The sequence below is a fragment of the Hemiscyllium ocellatum genome, chromosome 19 (genome assembly GCF_020745735.1).
Source record: "Hemiscyllium ocellatum isolate sHemOce1 chromosome 19, sHemOce1.pat.X.cur, whole genome shotgun sequence".
Taxonomy (NCBI): domain Eukaryota; kingdom Metazoa; phylum Chordata; class Chondrichthyes; order Orectolobiformes; family Hemiscylliidae; genus Hemiscyllium; species Hemiscyllium ocellatum.
Genome location: NC_083419.1, coordinates 57,559,679 through 57,579,429, shown reverse-complemented (window position 1 = coordinate 57,579,429; position 19,751 = coordinate 57,559,679). Strand labels below are relative to the sequence as shown.

Genomic DNA, 19,751 nt, shown 5'->3' with positions numbered 1-19,751 from the left:
TAGCAAGAGGGATTTTACCTTGCTTCCAGCACTTCAGTGTACACAAATGAGAGGGCCTGAAACCACATCAACCACTCCCTCAAGATGTATTTCTGGGCCTAGAATATTTTGGTCTGCAACACTTAGTCATGGAAAATCAACAAGTTACAGACAGACGAATGGGTGCCTTGCACTAAGTTGCTGGTGCTTCAGCAGAAATCAATATTAGCTTCGGTAAGTCATTGAGCACATAATGTTGTGTTATCTGCTGTGGAGGTGACAAGACAGGTGGACGAAGGTCGAGCAGTGGATGTGGTGTATATGGACCTCAGGCAAGGCATTTGATAAGGTTCCCCATGGGAGGCTCATTCATAAAGTCAGGAAATATGGGATGCAGGGAGAGTTGGCTATTTGGATTCAGAATTGGTTGGCAGACATAAGGCATAAGGCAGACATGTGGTTGTAGATGGAAAGTATTCTGCCTGGAGGTCAGTGTTGAGTGGGTTCCCGCAGGGCTCTGTTCTTGGGCCTCTGCTCTTTGTAGTTTTTATAAATGACTTGGATGAGGAGGTCGAGGGGTGGGTTAGTAAATTTGCAGATGTCACAAAGGTTGGAGGTGCTGATGATAGTATATAGGGCTATTGCAGGCTGCAGTGCGACATTGACAGGATGCAGAGCTGGGCTGAGAAATGGCAGATGGAATTCAACCTGGATAAATGCGAAGTGATGCATTTTGGAAGGTCAAACTCGAATGCTGAATATAGGATTAAAGACAGGATTCTTGGCAGTGTGGAGGAATAGAGGGATCTTGGTGTTCAAGTATATAGATCCCTCAAAGTTGCCATTCAAGTGGATGGGGTTGTTAAAAAAGCACATGGTGTTTTGGCTTTCATTAGCGGGGGATCGAGTTTAAGAGCCATGAGGTTTTGCTACAGCTCTACAAGTCCCATACTTGGAATATTGTGTCCAGTTCTGGTCACTCTGCTATAGGAAAGATAGAGAGGCTTTGGAGAAGGTGCAAAGAAGATTTACCAGGATGCTGCCTGGACTGGAGGGCTTGCCTTTTGAAGAAAGGTTGACCAAGCTTGAACTTTTCTCTCTGGAAAGGAGGAGGAAGAGAGGGAAACAAGATAATGAGAGGCATGGATAGAGTAAATAGGCAAGAGACTTTTCACCAGGGCAGGACTGACTGACGCGAGGGATCATAGTTTTAAGATATTAGAAGAAAGGTATAGACGAATCGCCAGAGGAAGGTTTTTTACACAGAGAGTTGTGAACGCATGGAATGCATTGCCAGCTGTGGTGGTGGAAGCAGAATCATTAGGGACATTTAAGCATCTGCTGGACATACACATGGATAGCAGTGAACTGTAGGGTGCGTAGGTTAAGTTATTTTATTTTGCATTAGGATTAATCGTCAGCACAACATTTTGGGCCAAAGGGCCTGTTCTGTGCTGTACTTTTGTATGTTCTAAAAACTTGGCATTTCTTTTCACACTTCTTGTGCAAATCCTTGTTCCAGAAGGAGATGGGAGAAGACCCTTTTTCCCCAGCAGAACCACCTCAACATCAGCATGTGATAGCAGTTAGAGACTGGGTTTACATGAGTAATCTGATTATCATTACTGTACTACCTGAGATCGGTTAAATCTCACAGACGTGAGTGAACCTGCAGCACAGCTGCAGACCTGCCAGCACACACACTACATTCAGTTACCTTCTCAGAGTCATAGAGATGTACAGCACGGAAACAGACCCTTCGGTCCAACCTGTCCATGCCGACCAGATATCCCAACCCAATCTAGTCCCACCTGCCAGCACATGGCCCATATCCCTCCAAACCCTTCCTATTCATATACCCATCCAAATACTTTTTAAATGTTGACATTGTACCAGCCTCCACCACTTCCTCTGGCAGCTCCTTCCATACACGTACCACCCTCTGCGTGAAAACGTTGCCCCTTAGGTCTCTTTTATATCTTTCACCTCTCACCCTAAACCTATGCCCTCTAGTTCTGGACTCCCCGACACCTGGGAAAAGACTGTCTATTTATCCTATCAACACCCCCATGAATTTGTAAACCTCTATAAGGTCACCCCTCAGCCTTCAACGCTCCAGGGAAAACAGCCCCAGCCTGTTCAGCCTCTCCCTAAAGCTCAAACTCTCCAACTTGGCAACATCCTTGTAAATCTTTTCTGAATCCTTTCAAGTTTCACAACATCTTTCCAATAGGAAGGGGACCAGAATTGCACGCAATATTCCAACAGTGGCCGAAGCAATGTTCTGTACAGCCGCAACATGACCTCCCAACTCCTGTACTCAATACTCTGACCAATAAAGGAAAGCATACCAAACGCCTTCTTCACTATCCTCTCTACCAGCGACTCCACTTTCAAGAAGCTATGAACCTGCACTCCAAGGTCTCCTTGTTCAGCAACACTCCCAAGGACCTGACCATTAACTGTATATGTCCTGCTAAAATTTGCTTTCCCAAAATTAAACCACATCTGCCACTTCTCAGCCCAGATATGCACCAGAAATTTATTCCAAAAGGGTCAATCAATATATCATTAATTACTTTTGATGGAGCTTTGTTCCATGTTATTGATTTCTAAGCAGTGGGGCAGATCATGGACCTTGGTGCATTTCAGTTAAATTCTTGGTCCAAATACTGACCTACCATCACTGTACTTTACATCTTTAAAAACTATTGCATGCAACTCTATTTCTTTTCTCACATGTGAGGACAAGTAAAGACCTACGCGTGAAGGAATTACTGAACACACCCAAACCTAAAAGATGAGGTCAATTTTTCTGAACATAATTGTATCACAAGTCACTGTTTCAATGAATAGAACACAGATTGATTCATATTGCATTCTGCCTATCACATCCTAGTTCAACAAGGTTGCAAATAATTTCTGACAATATTAGATACACCCTTTATACCCTGACCAACATTTAAGTCCAGAAGAATCAGATGAAGTAGTGAAACTATCTTTAAACAGTTTTATATATGTTTACTAATACAATTATGGATTACACACGGACCTCCAAACTAACAACTATATCTGTGTCTTATTAGGATTTCAAGTGAATCCCCATTTAATGTCCATCACTTGCAATCAATTAAATATTAGCATACAATTAACCACTTGGATGTCATTCAATTTGGCACTTGATAAATCAATTCATCCACTTGACATCTAGTTAACTTTCCATTATTAAATTATATCAGTATCCCTGCAGATACAAATTTGAGGCTTTTTTTTTCCTTTTCATACACAATGTAAATCAATCAAAAGATATTATAAATGATATGACTTTAATGACATAATGTTTCATATCCTCGGGTTTTTACTATCAGTTTGGCACCAGATGAAACCAATGTTAATCAATGTTTGTGTTTGATTAGCTTCAAACATTCAAGAAATTCTCTGACCACTTAAAGTGGCCCGTCCTTCCTCCAGTTCCTCATGTCAGGGTTTAAGGTTAAGGTAATACTAGCAAATAGTGCTATGAATTGTAAGAGAATTGCAAGTAAGCTAAGGAAAATGGATTTCTTCTTTACCAAAATAAACTGAAGCAGAAAATGACCACTTAATGAGTGGTAAACATGAGCATTGGTTCAAAGATACTGTACTCTTTTTTACAATAGCAAACCAACAAGGACTAAAGGAAACTCCACACACAAAGAAAGAATCGTTTTGAAATGAGGGTGAAGGATATTGGTATCGCAACTTCACGCCTTGAGTCTGGAGATTTGTATAATGGTAAACTCACTGTTCTGGAAATGTTTTTGTATCTTTATCAACTCTAGAGAACATAAGTCAAAGCTGTCACCCTATTGCAGTATTGAAGAAGTACAGTACAGTCAGATTTGCTGCTTTCAAATGAGATGTCAAATTGAGTTATGTCTCTCCAATCAGATGGGCGTTAAAGATGTAATGGCACTAGTAGCAGGAGGATTCTCCCAGCTTTCCGAGTGAATATTGATCTGCCAACAAACATCAGATGATTTCATCATTGCCTCAAGAAACAAATGGCATGTGACTCACAGATACTATGCCATCTCCCAGAGATCTTGCAGTCCAAAAGGAGTTCACTTAATCTGATTGTTTATTGCTGATAATCAATACTGCAGTTACACTGTCTATAACATGAAGGTGATGTCAGTTCACTCAGCTATTGGCAAGTTAACTTATTTCTACAGCATCTTCATCTTTTGTGATGAAGTTGAAATGCCATTACCCCTGAGTCCGGATGCTTGTGTCTAAGTCTCACCTGTTCAGAGATGTAAGCAATTGAACAGATTAATTAAAAATATTTAGTGCTCTTTCAGCACTGAAATATTCAAAGGAACTTCACAGGTGCATTATCAGATAAAAATTACAAGTGCGAAAAGATTTACTGCTCCATCTCCACTAACGGAAAGATCCTGCCATGTGCTGACCACTCTTGAGTCTAAGAACTTCCTGATATCAATCCCAAACTTTTATCTTATTTGAACATGCAATTTCTTATGCTACTCTCCTGATTTGATTTGATTTGACGCTTCCAGATTTAGCTTTCACGTATCCTTCGCTAACTTAACCCCTTCAGTGAAATCACCTTTAAGATGCCTCTTATCGAGAATAAAAGTGCAAGTTTCTCTGTTAACTGAGCCCTCTTGACATCAGGGTATCAATCTGGTTGTTTTTCCCTTTGGTGTTTGGAAATCTCTACAACTTGCTGAATAGTTTAGAGTTTGCCACAGATGCCACTGTTTTGATTCTAGATTTCAAAATCAGTTCTCGTTAATGATTCCTTCTGTTCAGTGGTTTGAAATATTGTGTTAAAATCTACTAAAGTTTACTGCCTCTCATTCAACCACAGTTTTCATTATTTCAGTTAGACTGAAATGCAACAATTCTCCCTTTTTTTTCTTGTCTATACTAATTTGAATTTCCATTTATTTATCATTATTCTGCCCACTGACATTTTTTCCTACTTAATTTTGCTGAACCCACCCTTTAAATCAATTTGTCCAAATTGCATTGAATCCAGCACAGGTTGGAAATCTTGTAGAATCCAAAAGTGACTCTGTGTGAATCTAACTCACTGTTTCCCTACTTTCCCCACCACCCCACCTCCCCACTCCTAATGTTACTCCAGTAAAAAGTTTTCATTGTATTCTACACTTCTATCAACCTCTCAAGCCCTAAGATTTATCCTGCAACTTGACAGCATTTTGTGTGAAATTTTGCCAGATGCCTTGGACACTCAAGCAAACTACTTCATCACAACAGCCCGCTGAAGATATCACTCCCTTAAATAAGATCAGGAGGTTGTTCAGACAGGGATCATTCTTGTCAAATCCAGGTTCATTAGGTTTTTAGTGAATAGATAATCCTCAAGTTTACTCTGGTTTCTGTCGGATTGCTCAGGAGTGTCTTAGACTAGAGGGTGAATTATTGGACATTGATGAAAATGGAAGTGGAAAATGTCATTGTTCAAAATTTACAACATTGCTTATCTATCAGAATTTTCACTTTTCTTTGCCCCCTCTTGTTTCTTGCTTTGTGGCTACATATGTCTGCAACGTAAAAGGAATATTGTTTTTTGCAATGAATTTGTAGCATTTTGCTCCAGATTTCAGCATAGCTGACCCCTTGTACAGTTTTCAGGGAACACAGGTCTCATGCCTTCCATTAAATCACTGGCTGACAATGGAGAAATCTCAGATGCAAGAAGAAAGTTCCGGTTATCCTTTAGCATAAGGACCACCCAGTGGACTGAATCACAGAACATCAGAACACCGGGAACTGAATCACGGAACACCGGGAACAACCAGCAGACTGAATTATGGAATGCCGGGAACAACCAATGGAATGAATCAAAGAACTCCTATGCTGAAGATTGAGTCTATTCAGCTCATAGTGTGTGGACCAACTCTTCGAATGAATATCATTACCTAATGCCAATCCACTGCTTTTCCTCTTATACTCTCTCACATTATTTTTATCCAAGTAAGCGTCTAATGCCCCCTTGAACGCCTCAGTTGAATCTATCTCCACCATAATTCTTGGCACATCATATCACCTTTGCTGCTTTTGCAAATCAATTTAAATCCATATCACTGTTGATTCCGTCTCAAATAATTGTTTCTAGAAGCTGCCCCTCCACTGAACCATACTGATGTCAGAGTGGACATGGAAAGTGGTTGGGGGAAGACAGGTAGTTGGAGCTGTGAACCAGAGGAAAGATAGACCCTGGGAATGTTTGAGTATTGAGGGAAAGAGAGATCATGTGTCTGGGATGGAGACTGCAGGCAAAGGTAGCCAACTACAACCTTTATAAATCAAGTGTTGAAGATATCATATGAACATGCGTTGCGAGATTAGAATGCCATGTGGTCAAACTTCCAGGGATGCTTCCTCCCAGTGATGATAACCAGTCTTACAACACTGCCCACACAACTTCTTTATCTTTATTCTTTCTTAGGATGTGGGAATCACTAGCAAGGCCAGCAGTTGTGGCCCATCCCCAATTGCCCTTGAATGGAGTGGCTTGCTAGACCATTTCAGGAGAGCCATTTAATGGGTCTGAAGTCACACGGAGACAAGATCAGGAAAGCATGACAGATTTTGTGCCTTAAAGAAACAAATTTGAATTATAATAGTGACTCCATTAGGTTTTTAGAACAATCCCTGATGGTTTTCATGGTCACCATAAGTGAAAATAACTTTACACTTCAGATTTATTAAATAAAATTAACATTCGTGAGGCTTGAACCTGTGTCTCCAGTGCATTGGCCTAGGCCTTTTGATTACTCAAGACATTACCAATATATCACCATCTCCCCAATTCATAAGGTAACCAGTACCCAATCTACTGGTATCAACCCAAAGTCCAGTGACTCCCTCATAACTTCACAATATCACACTGAATAACAGTGTACTCTGCATTCAAACAAACTTTGCTTATTTTATTGTGTTCATGGATATGCTCTTTTAAGCAGAGTTCAGAATTATTCACAAGAAAGAAAATGTAAATAAAGTTTAATGTTTTCATGCTTATTGGCTTTGCTATCTGACTTTACACAGTTTATTCAGAGGCAAGGCATTACTGCATTCTTCACAAAGCTCAGCCTTTGGACCGTATCCCTGTCAAACACCGTGGCCATGTGCCAAACTTTAATTGATTACTTGATATATCAAGTTCATTCCAAAAGGACTTACTTCAACTTTTGTTCAACCCTTAACATACAGCTGGTACATCCACAATTTATCCCTGCCTCCTTCAGTACAGCTGTGCTATCAATACATTCATTACTTACTTAAGCTTGCCTTATTCTGGGAAAAAAAAACTGTTCACAGCCTCCTTCAGATAGAACACCCCCGTACGTTATGCTGTGAAAGTCTCTTGTTCCATGATCTTTATGATAGAGTCATTCAACACACGATTATAAGTATTTCCACCTACGAGCCTCATCCAAATGCACCACAGTGCAACATAAACTACTTCTTTGCTTCACTACATTGCATTTAATGAATTTAAAACAGCACAAAAGTCCAAGATGCCTTTTCCACCTTCTTGTACAATCGGGTGGTGACATTTGAATTAATGATGGAGAAAATGACATTATGTTGTAATGACGCATACATGACATTCAGCCAACTTCCTGGGATGGTACTGACACAGGAACCATTCAGTGCAAAGATGCTGAAACACAGTTCCTTTTCTTTTACTGTACTTACAATTTTGTTAACTTCAAGCAATTTTGTACGAACTGAAAAGCTATATTCTGAGGATGCTGGAAATCGTTTGACTTTGCATGATGGTTGTTTCAGTTAACCCTGCCTTCCACTCCCCTGGATGCCTCTTCCCAAATCCTGTCCAGCTCTTTCTCATGGTTTGATTTGCTCAAAAGCTGCTCGTCAATAGCAGCTTTGAGTTCCAGTGGAAGGTCATGGATTAGAAGTGCTGGCTCTGATATTAATTAAGAGGAAGGCAGAAGGAACACAGTAGTAAACTCAGAAAGGCTGAGCTTAACAGAGGGGCCTCATTGAGAAGGCTAGTGGAGCATCCCAGCTGACAGCTGGCCAAACTGACAGCCAGGCCAGTGAGCAGGAGTGGAAATTTACAACCCATAGGAACAGCCTGCAGCAATCGTAGGGGCTTGTTTGACTGTAATCAGGAAGACCTGTCATGACCGGTGGGAAGGGACGTAGGTCAGTACAAGGAAGCCCCAAAGCATATTAAGATGCCTGGATGAACACTCTTGATTCTCTGGATGAATACCCATGAGAGAACCTAAAATATATAAAACTCAGCCTCAGCCAGGTTTATAGTGTTGAAACAGGCCCTTTGGCCCATTTTGTCCATGCTGCCCAATTTTCACAATTAATCTAGTCCCATTTGCCTGTGTTTGGTCCATATCCCACCATACCTATCTCATCCATGTACTTGTCTAAATGCTTCTTAAAATACAAAACTGTATTCACCTCCATCACTATCTCTGGCAGCCCCTTCCAGACACTCACTAGTCTCTGGGTGAAAAAATTGCCCCTCTGGACCCTTTTGTATCTCTCCTCTCCCATCTTAAACCTATGCCCTCTAGATTTACCATGGGAAAAAACTGTTGGCTCTCTACTTCCCATGATTTAATAGACTTCTATAAGGTCAACCCTCAGTCTCCTGTGCTCCAAGGAAAACAGTCCTGGCCTATCCAACTTCTCCTTATAACTCAAACCTGCCAGTCCAAGTAGCATCCCAGTAAATCTTTTCTGTGCTCTTTCTAGTTTAATGATATCTTTTCTATAGTAGGACAACCAGAATTCCATGCAGTATTCCAAATGTCGTCTTATGAATATTTTGTACAGATAGGATGTTCCCAATTCCTATACTCAGTGCCCTACCCGATGAAAGCAAGCAAGCCAAAAGATCACCATCCTGTCTACCTGTCACCCCACTTTCACGGAGTTATGAATTACTCCCACCTTTATGCCTCAGCTTCATACCGCAGATCACACAATCACAGAAGTCTGAGGGCACAGAAAGAGATGATTCAGCCCATCATGCCTGCACCAGCTAGGCATATGTACATCATGACCAAGTACAAATCTACTGTTTTCTCCCCCATTCCCTTACACACTGCTTTTAATCAAATAACTGTCCAAGGCCCTCCTGAATTCCTCTATTATAACTGCCTCCACCTCACTTGCAGGCAATGTATCCAGACCCCCAATTACTCAGAGGTTTAAAAAAAGATTTTTCTCATGTTGCTTTTACTTCTTTCACAAATCACTTTAAATCTGTGTGCTCTCACTCATGTTCCTTTTCCTAGTGGAGACAGCTTCTCTCTATCTACTTCTTCTGCCTGCCCATAATTTTGACAACCTCTATCAGACCTTTTAACTTTCAATCCCGACTTCAGAGCTGGATGGCAATGGTGTTTTAAAACTGACTTTGTTTCCTTTTTCTCAATATCCTGCTCACATGCTGGAAAAAGATGCGTTATTTTAACTGTTATGTCTCTGCCCAGTTTCTGCCAGATGGAGATGGTTTAAATCTAGGCTGACAGATCAACTTCCTCTCTTTACATACAGTGCCTGACTTGGAAGCGTTCCAAAGTTAGTTGCAGTAAGTAAAAGCTCAGTGTGGGAAGGAACATAGTAGCAAGAACAGAAGATAGGCAGGCTGACAGAAAAGAGAGTATACATGGCAGAATGTAACAAGTGGAGTCCCAAGGGTTGATACTGAGGCCACAGCTTTTTACAATTTAGATGTATGACTTAGATGAGGGAAGTTAAGGCATGGCAGTTATATTTATAGTCAACACCAGGACAGATAGAATGTATGCTGTGAAAAGGTAAGAAAATGCAGACGGATATAGATAGGTTGAGAGAGTGGGCAAAAGGTTGGCACATGGCATGGAAACAGTGAAAAGTATGAGGCTTTATCCCAGGGTGTAAGGGTCAATTACTGGGAGGGGGGGGGAAGGGGGAAGGTGCTGGAGTTTGAAATGTGCAAGGCAGGTTTGTCACACAAAGGGTGGTGAGTCTAGGGACCAGCTGCCAGAAAAGCTGGTGGAAGCAGACACAATAGCAGCATTCTAGAAGCACCTGGACAAATACATAAATAGGAAGGCAACAGAATGATACGGATCCTGGAAGTGAAGATAATTTTAGTATTGAAGGGCAAAATGTGTCAGTGCAGGCTTGGACGGCCAAATGGCCTGCCCTGTGCTGTATTATTCTTTGTTCTCTTTATGGCATATTATGTGGCAAAATATAAAGTTATTCACTTTTGCAATAGTTAAAAAAAAGAACAAGGCATTCTTGAAATAGACAATCATTGCAGACTTCTGAACTGCAAGGGGATTAAAGTGCTTTTATGCAATGGTCAGAAAACATTTGTATAAAAGTAAAGCTCGCAATTAAGATGACTAATGGGATTCTATTCATTGTTACATAAGGAATTCAACATTAAGCAAAACACTGTCAATGCTGGGTACTACTCTAACAGATGTGCAATCTTGTGAATGAAAACTTAAGCCAAAACCCTGTCTTAGCTGTAGGGTGCATTGGAGGTCTCATGGCACTATCTCAAGAAAGCTCATGGGTGTTACCTTGTTGTCCTGGTCAATTATCCCTCAACGGATGCAATGAGGAACAAATCACCTGATCATTATCACAATCCTGTTTGTGTAAGCTTGCTGTGAGAAAATCACTGTGGCATCCATTCGTAGGAGAGACTAGGACCCAAAGGCACAGCCTTAGAGTAAAGGGAAGGCCTTTTAGAAGAGAGATAAGGAGAAACTTCTTCAACCAGAGAGTGGAGAATCTGTGGAATTCACTGCCACAGAAGGCTGTGGAGGCCGGGTCATTGAATGTATTTAAGATTGAGAGAGATAGGTTCTTGCTTGTAAAGGGGACCAAGAGTTATAGGGAGAAAGCAGGACAATGGGGTTGATTGAATAGCAGAACAGACTTGATAGGCTGAATGGTCTAATTTCTGTTCCTATGTCTTACCGTCTTAAACTGTACAACACTTCAAACTTAGTTAATTGACTGTAAAGTCCTTTCAAACGTCCTGTGCTAATGAACAGTCAGTCTGTAATATTATAGAATCGATCAGTAGTTAATAATCTCGTAAGCAGTTGTCAGGGATTCAGAAGGGAAAATTTCTGCCTGACCAACTTCCTCACCTTCACTGAGGAAATGATAAACAAGATAGACTGGAGAAACCCTTAAAATTAACCCTTAATTATCTATCTCAACTTGAAAACGTTTTCTGAGACAGCTTCAGATGTTCATTATTCATTGTTAATACAATACAAGAAATCAAGGCATGCCAGGGCAGGGTAAGAGGGTTCAATATTGAATGGATGTATAACATTCATTGAGATGTTTGTTGGAACCCATGTGGTGTGTCATGTACGTAAATGACCAGATTCTGAAGCTCAGTGCAAAACGGTCAATCCGCCAGATGATACTAAACAAGGAGATATCGAGGGAAAAGAGGAGGCGGTTTGGAAAATACAAAATGACTCGAAACAATAGATTCAAAAGTGGATGTAACAATAGCTGTGCAAAGAAAAGAAAAAGCAGCCTTGGGTTCTGAATTTGACACTACAGCCTTGTAGATGACCAAGCCAGTTAAAACAAAGGAACTGTCCATATCCTGAGAGTCAAGATCCAGTCACCAGTCAGCATCGAATCCCTGACCGCAGCTTGGACTGCTTTTACCATTTGGATGATTAGCAAATCAGACTGTACACCAAGCTAGCTTCTGCCCATTTAATGGATTCAGGTGGATGTTAAAGATCCTTTGGTACTTTTTCAGGAGTTACAAGCTCCCCAGGCCAATATGCTTCCTTTAACCAAAACTAAAAATACAACACAAGTTCGTTCATCTGAATTCTGACTTGCCATGTACAAAATGATTGCTGCTGTATCCAATAATGTTCACTACATTTAAAAGTACTTCATTGTATCTTATGTCTACAAAGAGGTTTAAGTGAAATGTGATACAATACATCAAAAAGCAGACTGCAAACATTCTAACTAAGCAAAGACAGAATGCTCTCTTCAGCTTTGTTCTCCTCATCATCATCACTTGCAGGAAGAGTATGTGCATAAATGTTGGCTAAGGCCACGATTGAGTTTAAGATGAAGCCACTCATGGGAGCCAATGTACTGAAATTCATAATTCAGGATCATTACAGGAATTACCATTCTGCTCAAATTCAATAAGATAATAGATTCTGGAGGATAACCTGTACTTGCAGATCTTTTCTGCAGCAAGAAGTCCATGCCTCCAAAAGTTTATGAGGCTCAAGCGATATTATTTGAGGGAGAAACTCAATAGACTTCCTCAGCCATTTCATACCTTGCAGCCAAGATGAAGAAAGCTGGAAAAAGCAGCACATTACTGCAAGTGCACCACACCACACCTCCGACCTAATGATCATAGGTTAGCATGAATAGAAGCCTTGAGAAGAGCCCACAGAATTATGCCTTCTAAATGAAGAAGAATACACAGTTATCAATAGCCCTCAAGGACACACAATAAGTGAGTTGGAAAATAATAGAATTAGGCACCAAACCACTTTGCTGTGTGTCGTAATAGTCATTACACTAGAGAGGCTGAACTTGCAATGCACGTTTTGACTGGGAAGCTGTTGAGTTTAACATATGTTGCAAAGTTGGTCTTTAAACTTAATCTTATTGACAAGAATGATTGGCAGTCTCTAAAGCAAAAGATCATTGCTGATGGTGCGCAGGGGAAGCAAATTCTGTCACGAAAGAACAAATATCTTAGCATAATCAGACACACAAGGGGTAGAAGCAAACTCAAGCTGTGATGTTTGTTACATCCTTGACATCAGTGAAGGCCCTGCAATCATTGTGCAGTATTTGCCAGCGAAGTAACATGTATATTCATGGAGCTGGGAGCTCACAATGATTGTCTAGGTTCAGAATAATGAGGAAGAAGGATTTAGCTACAGGAGCAAATTTAATAAAAACACATTAATGAGAAAAGGAAACTTTCTAACCTTAGATGGTGTGTGCAAATGGGCAGCAATATTTGCTTCCACATCCTTTATAGTAAGCTCCCAGTTAAGTGTTCACAGGAACCTGAAACATTCAGGGCACATCACTTCCAACTTCTCACCACTCACCAGAATTACATTGGAATGTAAAGAGTTAAATTCTGCATAGAGTTGGCTTACATTCTTAAAGTTAGAATGTTGATCTACTTGAGCCATTTAAAATAATGAATAGATTTGAAAGAGTGAATATTTCCTCTGATGAGGTGAAATCAGGGCAAGGGTCGTAATTTAAAGATTAGAGCGAAACCATTTAAGGGTGATCATAGATCACACTTATTCAGATAGAGAGTTAAGAAATCTGGAACTCTGTCCCCAAAATGCTTTGAATTCTGGGTGCATTGAAATTTTCTTTGAGTTGAATAAATTTGGTTAGACTAATGTATTGCAGAATACTGAACAAAGAAGAGGGAATGGAGTAAGCAGCCATGATATAAAAGAAGAGAGTGGGAATGGGCTTTGACCCAAAAGGATGGATGATCTATTCCTGTGCTCCTAATTTCACTGCTAGTTAACAAACTGTGACAGCAATAACATTCTCAAACTGCACTATACACAACTAGCACAGCAACTTATTTTCAAAATCTTTATGGTTGGCACACAGGTGCAAGATCTTCACTCCTACAGTTCACAAGTTTGACGTGGATTATCTGTTCATTAGCAGACAGACAAGTGTAGGTATGTAAGCAACAGTTGTTCCCCAGATGAACTGCTTGCTCCCTGATGCCAAAAATGAAAAGATGTGCATCTCTCTCATGCTCACTCCAAATGAATGAGGCACGAAAGCCAATGTAAAGCTTCCAATTTAGATTTATGGGGTGGACAAAACTCTCAGATACTGGATACTCTCTAGTTTCATGCCTCTGACTGTCTGTTAACACTCATGGATAGCATCCCGAAACTCAACAATGATCTTGCCTTCTTGAGCTGTCAATATATAGATAAGGGACGAGAAAGTGGGCCAACTCACTCAAAGCACTTCGGATTATATTCTCCCTATCTTCCAATCCCAAACAGTCCCCTGCTGCTCCCCACCACTAATACTGAAGCAGGAAACACAGCCGAGTATGCCCAAATGAGGGTTATGTATGGAGCCGGGAATAGAGAACTTTAATGGCAAAGAAAGCTAGGCTGAAGAAAGATTTAATTGAAGTGTATAAAGTGATGAGGAGGATGTGATGGCACGGTGGCTCAATGGTTAGCACTGCTGCCTCACAGCACTAGGATTCCAGGTTTGATTCCAGCCTCGGGTGACTGTCTGTGTGGAGTTTGCACATTCTCCCTGTGTCTGTGTGGGTTTCCTCTGGGTGCTCCTGTTTCCTCCCACAGTCACAAAGATGGTCAGGCCAATTGGCCATGCTAAATTACCCACAGTGTTAGGTGCCTAAGGGAAATGGGTCTGGGTGGGTTACTCTTCAGAGGGTTGGTATGGGCTGAAAGGCCTGTTTCCACACTGTAGAGAATCTAATTCCTTCTGTACTTTAGACACTGATAGTTTTATTACTCAATGTATCTACGCTCCGTCACCAAGCATAAGATATGACCATTTGTGGGTTTGTGTTTCCCTGTGCTCCTTCAGGTTTGCTAACTCTGGGATGCACATCTGGATAAAATGACCTTTACAATGTCCCTCTGGAGAAGGGAGACCTGCCAGCCGCCAAATGCAACCAAAGAGTTGAGCGCAATGCTTCACATCGGATGTGTGAGCACTGACAAGTAAGTTTCTTTCAGTCCACCTCCTGCCAGAGCTATTTCTTCTTTATTAACAAATGAAAGAATGTAACTGGGATTCGAAAACAGCTCTAATTGAGCTCTCTTGGCAGCAAACACACTGAGCCCCTTGCTCGACTGATCCTTAGAACTAGCTGTGACCATTGAACAGAAATGTACTGGGTCAAGCCCACTTGCCAGTATCGCCTCTTGGGACTGGGCCAATGTCCTCTCCTTTCCCATTTGTTGAGTGCGGTGCATATTTCCAAACCGTATAACATGTTTAATTTAGAACAGGCGCTGGGATATTTGAGAAGGCTGAGAATCTGACTGCTGTAATTACTGTGGAAATGGCCGGTCAAATTTGTTTTCTGGCGATTATAAACAGGCCGGCCAGAAAGAGACAATCTTTTTTTTAAAAAAAATACAAAAAAGCGGTGCCGCCGATTCAGTGACAAGCCCCGGCTGCCTGGCCGTGTGGAGGGGCTGGAACTGATCGGCCCATTGGCTGAACCGCTCAATCCGCGCTCTCCCCCCCTCTGCCAGTTAAAACAGCGGAGAACACACCAGCCCCAGTGACAGCGACAACAGGCTCCCCAAGAGCAGCGGGGCTCCAAACTCACCCCATCCCTCAGTAGGGAGTGATGCCAAGTCGGGGTGCTGTCTAAGTTGAGAAGGACATTAAATCGCGACATCATGACTGAGCCCAGGTCGCGGTGCAGTGGTAGGGTCCCTACCTCCGGAGCAGGTGGTCTGAGTTCAAGCCTCAAGAGCTCTGCAAATGACATTTGCGGAACCTTCAGCTCTGAAGGAGGAAGTGAAACTCTGCTTTCTCACCCCACTGTCAGACTTGCTGAGTTCTTTCAATGTGTCCCACCCTCCAACTCCAGATAATCCCCCTGCACCCTTCCATTTCTCTAGGAAAACACTGATAGAAATAATCCCTCAGAGTGGAGAGAGGGGTGTGGGCAGGAAGGGGGGCTGCCTCCCCCCCCGGTTTCTAGCCTGGGTATACTCACAATGCCAGTGCACAGGCTGACCACCACGGTGTGCCGCCTCTCGGAGTTGACATGCCCGCGGTAGAAACAGTGCTTCAGGTCCGAGTCGGGGCTCCCCGGCTCCGCTCTGCCCAAGTGTCTGACCCGGTACGTGGCGGCGATGAAGTCCGAGTGAGCACTCAGGTTGAGTCGGTAGAGCTGCCCGAAGGCGTGGAGCTGGTAGTGAGTCCGGGAGGCCCAGGGTTCCGAGTCCGGGCTCCGCTTCCTCCTCCTGAAGTGATGGGTGTGCGGGAAAGCCTCGCCGAAATCGTTGAGGCGCCTCGGGGAGGTAATCTCATAGGAGCTCAGCTGCCTGACGAAGCTCTCTGTAAGGGGTTTAACACACGCTGGTGAGGTTCAACTTTCAGGTCAACAAGTTAAGGCAATCTCAAACCCCAGCTCATCATCCTATGCTAACAATAATGTGAATAGCCAGTGTGCAAAACAATAATAAAACAAACTTAAATATAAAACACACCTTCAGTACATTCACCTTAAGTTTCTCAAATAGATAGAAGTGTGTGTCTACATCTAATTACAACTCATCACCCATTCGGATCCTAAAGTAATAGAAACCCTGCCACCATAAAGCCACAGTACCTTGTTGAGGATGTAAACGCAATTCCCGAGTAAGAGGTATAAATACAAGCAGTTGACTCAGCAGCCCTTTTACCCAGAGCATCAGCTGCATGGTTTCCCCCGGGGTCTGCAGCACCTTCTCCCGTCCAACACACAAAACCCACTGGCTTCCGATTTGCCCGCAGCAGCAGCAGCAGCAGCACTGGGATGATCAGGAGGGGCAGCCTTGTCGCTTACGTAGAGGTTCTTTGCTGTAACATCCAGCGCTGCGAACCCCACCTCGATTGCGCCCATTGCCCACACGGACTCATTTCGGCAGCAGCAGCAGCAGCGGGCTCAGGCAGACAGAGCTCGCCGTGCCTAGTGCATCCCTCCGCCCCCTCAGCGAGCGGCTCTCACTCTGTCCGCAGCCCGGCGGGGATGGGGCCAGCCGCCCGCACATCCATTCATTCTCTCGGCCAGCCCCGCACATCAAACGGGCCGGAACCCGCCCCCTTTTTTTGGCTGGCAACTTCACCGATCCGCCTCTGCAACCAGAAACTCACTTCCAGCGAATTTAACCCTTGTTTTCCGCAGCGCAGAGCCCGGGTGCGCGCTTGAAAGTACCCCCGAGCCCTTACTGTGCCCGGTAGCCGTCCTTTCTGCTGGGAGCACCGACCGTGCAAACTGTTCTTCCAATCCCGTTCACGCTCGTAGCGAAATATGCACGCTCCCCCAGCAGCAGCGAATGCACAGGGAGCTGAGCTTATCGTTGTAAATTACAGTACTGACGCCTTTGAAGTAATAATCAGCTACATGAATCTCTCACTCTGAATGCAAAAAAGTCGATTCTCAGCAAGACAACATGAAAGACTTGGCGTGATACGTGTCATTAAACTGTGTTCCCTGCTCGACACCGACTCCATGCCCAGAACTCTTGGCCAAATCTAGAAAACTGTGAGGAGAGAGCAGGAGAATGGCTTTGACAGAGAGGCCCAGCTGTTGAGTGGTGGAGTGGGCTCCAGGGACCAAATGGTCTATTCCCTGCCCCATGTCACCACCAGAGATTCCCCAATGTGTTAGGGATCCAGACCTAACTGTTAAACTCCAAGGCAAGGACACTTGAGCTGGCACCTCTCCCATATTCCTGAAGAAGGGCTTATGCCCGAAACGTCGAATCTCCTGTTCCTTGGATGCTGCCTGACCTGCTGCGCTTTTCCAGCAACAGGTCAACTCTGATCTCCAGCATCTGCAGCCCTCACTTTCTCCCCTCCCACATTCACCCAGGCCTTCAGTTGGATGCACCAAAGTTAATGTATAAACACATGCCTCCCCTCTTTCTCCCGAACCTAAATGAACTTGTGCTTTAAGCAGAAGGCACCAGTTTAGTCAGGCTTTCTTAAATTAACAAATAAGACCGATAAGAAACACTAACATGATGTGTCTACATAAAGAAAGGTTAGAAACGGTGTCATAGAATCCCTCTCACAACACAGAGTTAACGAGGGATAATTATTCAAATATAACCTGCTAATACTCAACTGCAGGCCAGTGCACACCAGTAGAGTTGAAAATTGCTTGTTAATTCCTGTTCTTGTATTCTTCAAATAAAAAAGCAGTTTGAAATGTAATCTGCAGATGAGGGTCTACCCCTTGTCTTTGTAATCACAAGAGATCATAATCCAGTATGATTGAAATTTCTTCAGCATCTTGTCCAACCTGTCCACGCCGACCAGATATCCCAACCCAATCTAGTCCCACCTGCCGGCACCCGGCCCATATCCCTCCAAACCCTTCCTATTCATATACCCATCCAAATGCCTCTTAAATGTTGCCATTGTACCAGCCTCCACCACTTCCTCTGGCAGCTCATTCCATACACGTACCCTCTGTGCGAAAAAGTTGCCCCTTAGGTCTCTTTTATATGTTTTGCCTCTCGCCCTAAACCTATGCCCCCTAGTCCTGGACTCCCCGACCCCAGGGAAAAGACTTTGTCTACTTATCCTATCCATGCCCCTCATAATTTTGTAAACCTCTATAAGGTCACCCCTCAGCCTCCGATGCTCCAGGTAAAACACCCCAGCCTGTTCAGCCTCTCCCTGTAGCTCAAATCCTCCAACCCTACCAACATCCTTGTAAATCTTTTCTGAACACTTTTAAGTTTCACAACATCTTTCCGATAGGAAGGAGACCAGAATTGCATGCAATATTCCAACAGTGGCCTAACCAATGTCCTGTACAGCCACAACATGACCTCCCAACTCCTGTACTCAATACTCTGACCAATAAAGGAAAGCATACCAAATGCCTTCTTCACTATCCTATCTACCAGCGACTCCACTTTCAAGGAGCTACTGAACTTGTTCTCCAAGGTCTCTTTGTTCAGCAATACTCCCTCAGACCTTACCATTAAGTATATAAGTCCTGCTAAGATTTGCTTTCCCAAAATGCAGCCCTTCGCATTTATCTGAATTAAACTCCATCTGCCACTTCTCAGCCCATTGGCCCATCTGGTTCAGATCCTGTTGTAATCTGAGGTAATCCTCTTCGCTGTCCACTATACCTCCAATTTTGGTATCATCTGCAAAGTTACTAACTGTACCTCTTATGCTCACATCCAAATAATTTATGTAAATGACAAAAAGTAGAGGACCCAGCACCAATCCTTGTGGAACTTCACTGGTCACAGGCCTCCAGTCTGAAAAACATACCTTCACCACCACCCTCTGTCTTCTACCTTTGAGCCAGTTCTGTATCCAAATGGCTAGTTCTCCCTTTATTCCATGAGATCTAACCTTGCTAATCAGTCTCCCATGGGGAACCTTGTCAAACGCCTTGCTGAAGTCAATATAGATCACATCTACTGCTCTGCCCTCATCAATCTTCTTTGTTACATCTTCAAAAAAATTCAATCAAGTTTGTGAGACAGGATTTCCCACGCACAAAGCCATGTTGTCTATCCCTAATCAGTCCTTGCCTTTCCAAATACATGTACATCCTGTCCCTCAGGATTCCCTCCAACAACTTGCCCACCACTGAGGTCAGGCTCACCGGTCTATAGTTCCCTGGCTTGTCTTTACCGCCCTTCTTAAACAGTGGCACCACGTTTGCCAACCTCCAGTCTTCTGGAACCTCACCTGTGTCTATCGATGATACAAACATCTCAGCAAGAAGCCCAGCGATCACTTCTCTAGCTTCCCACAGAGTTCTCTGGTACACCTGATCAGGTCCTGGGGATTTATCCACCTTTAACAGTTTCAAGACATCCAGCACTTCCTCCTCTATAATGTGGGCATTTTGCAAGATGTCACCATCTATTTCCCTACAGTCTATATCTTCCATATCCTTTCCACAGTAAATACTGATGCAA

The 19,751-nt window shown here is 43.0% G+C and overlaps 1 protein-coding gene across 3 annotated transcripts in view; it reads right to left on the bottom strand.

Annotated features, from left to right (window-relative positions):
• The window catches only part of LOC132824993 (A disintegrin and metalloproteinase with thrombospondin motifs 20-like), a 383,141-nt gene extending 366,086 nt beyond the window's left edge, over positions 1-17,055 (bottom strand). For all 3 annotated transcript variants that reach the window (XM_060839950.1, XM_060839951.1, XM_060839954.1), the window contains exons 1-2: positions 16,424-17,055; positions 15,806-16,149 (exon numbers count right to left, since the gene is read on the bottom strand). In XM_060839950.1, coding sequence (XP_060695933.1) covers positions 15,806-16,149; positions 16,424-16,514 — 435 coding nt within the window. In that variant the 5' untranslated portion in view covers positions 16,515-17,055. The remainder of the gene's footprint in view (positions 1-15,805; positions 16,150-16,423) is intronic.
• Between the last annotated feature and the right edge of the window lie 2,696 nt (positions 17,056-19,751).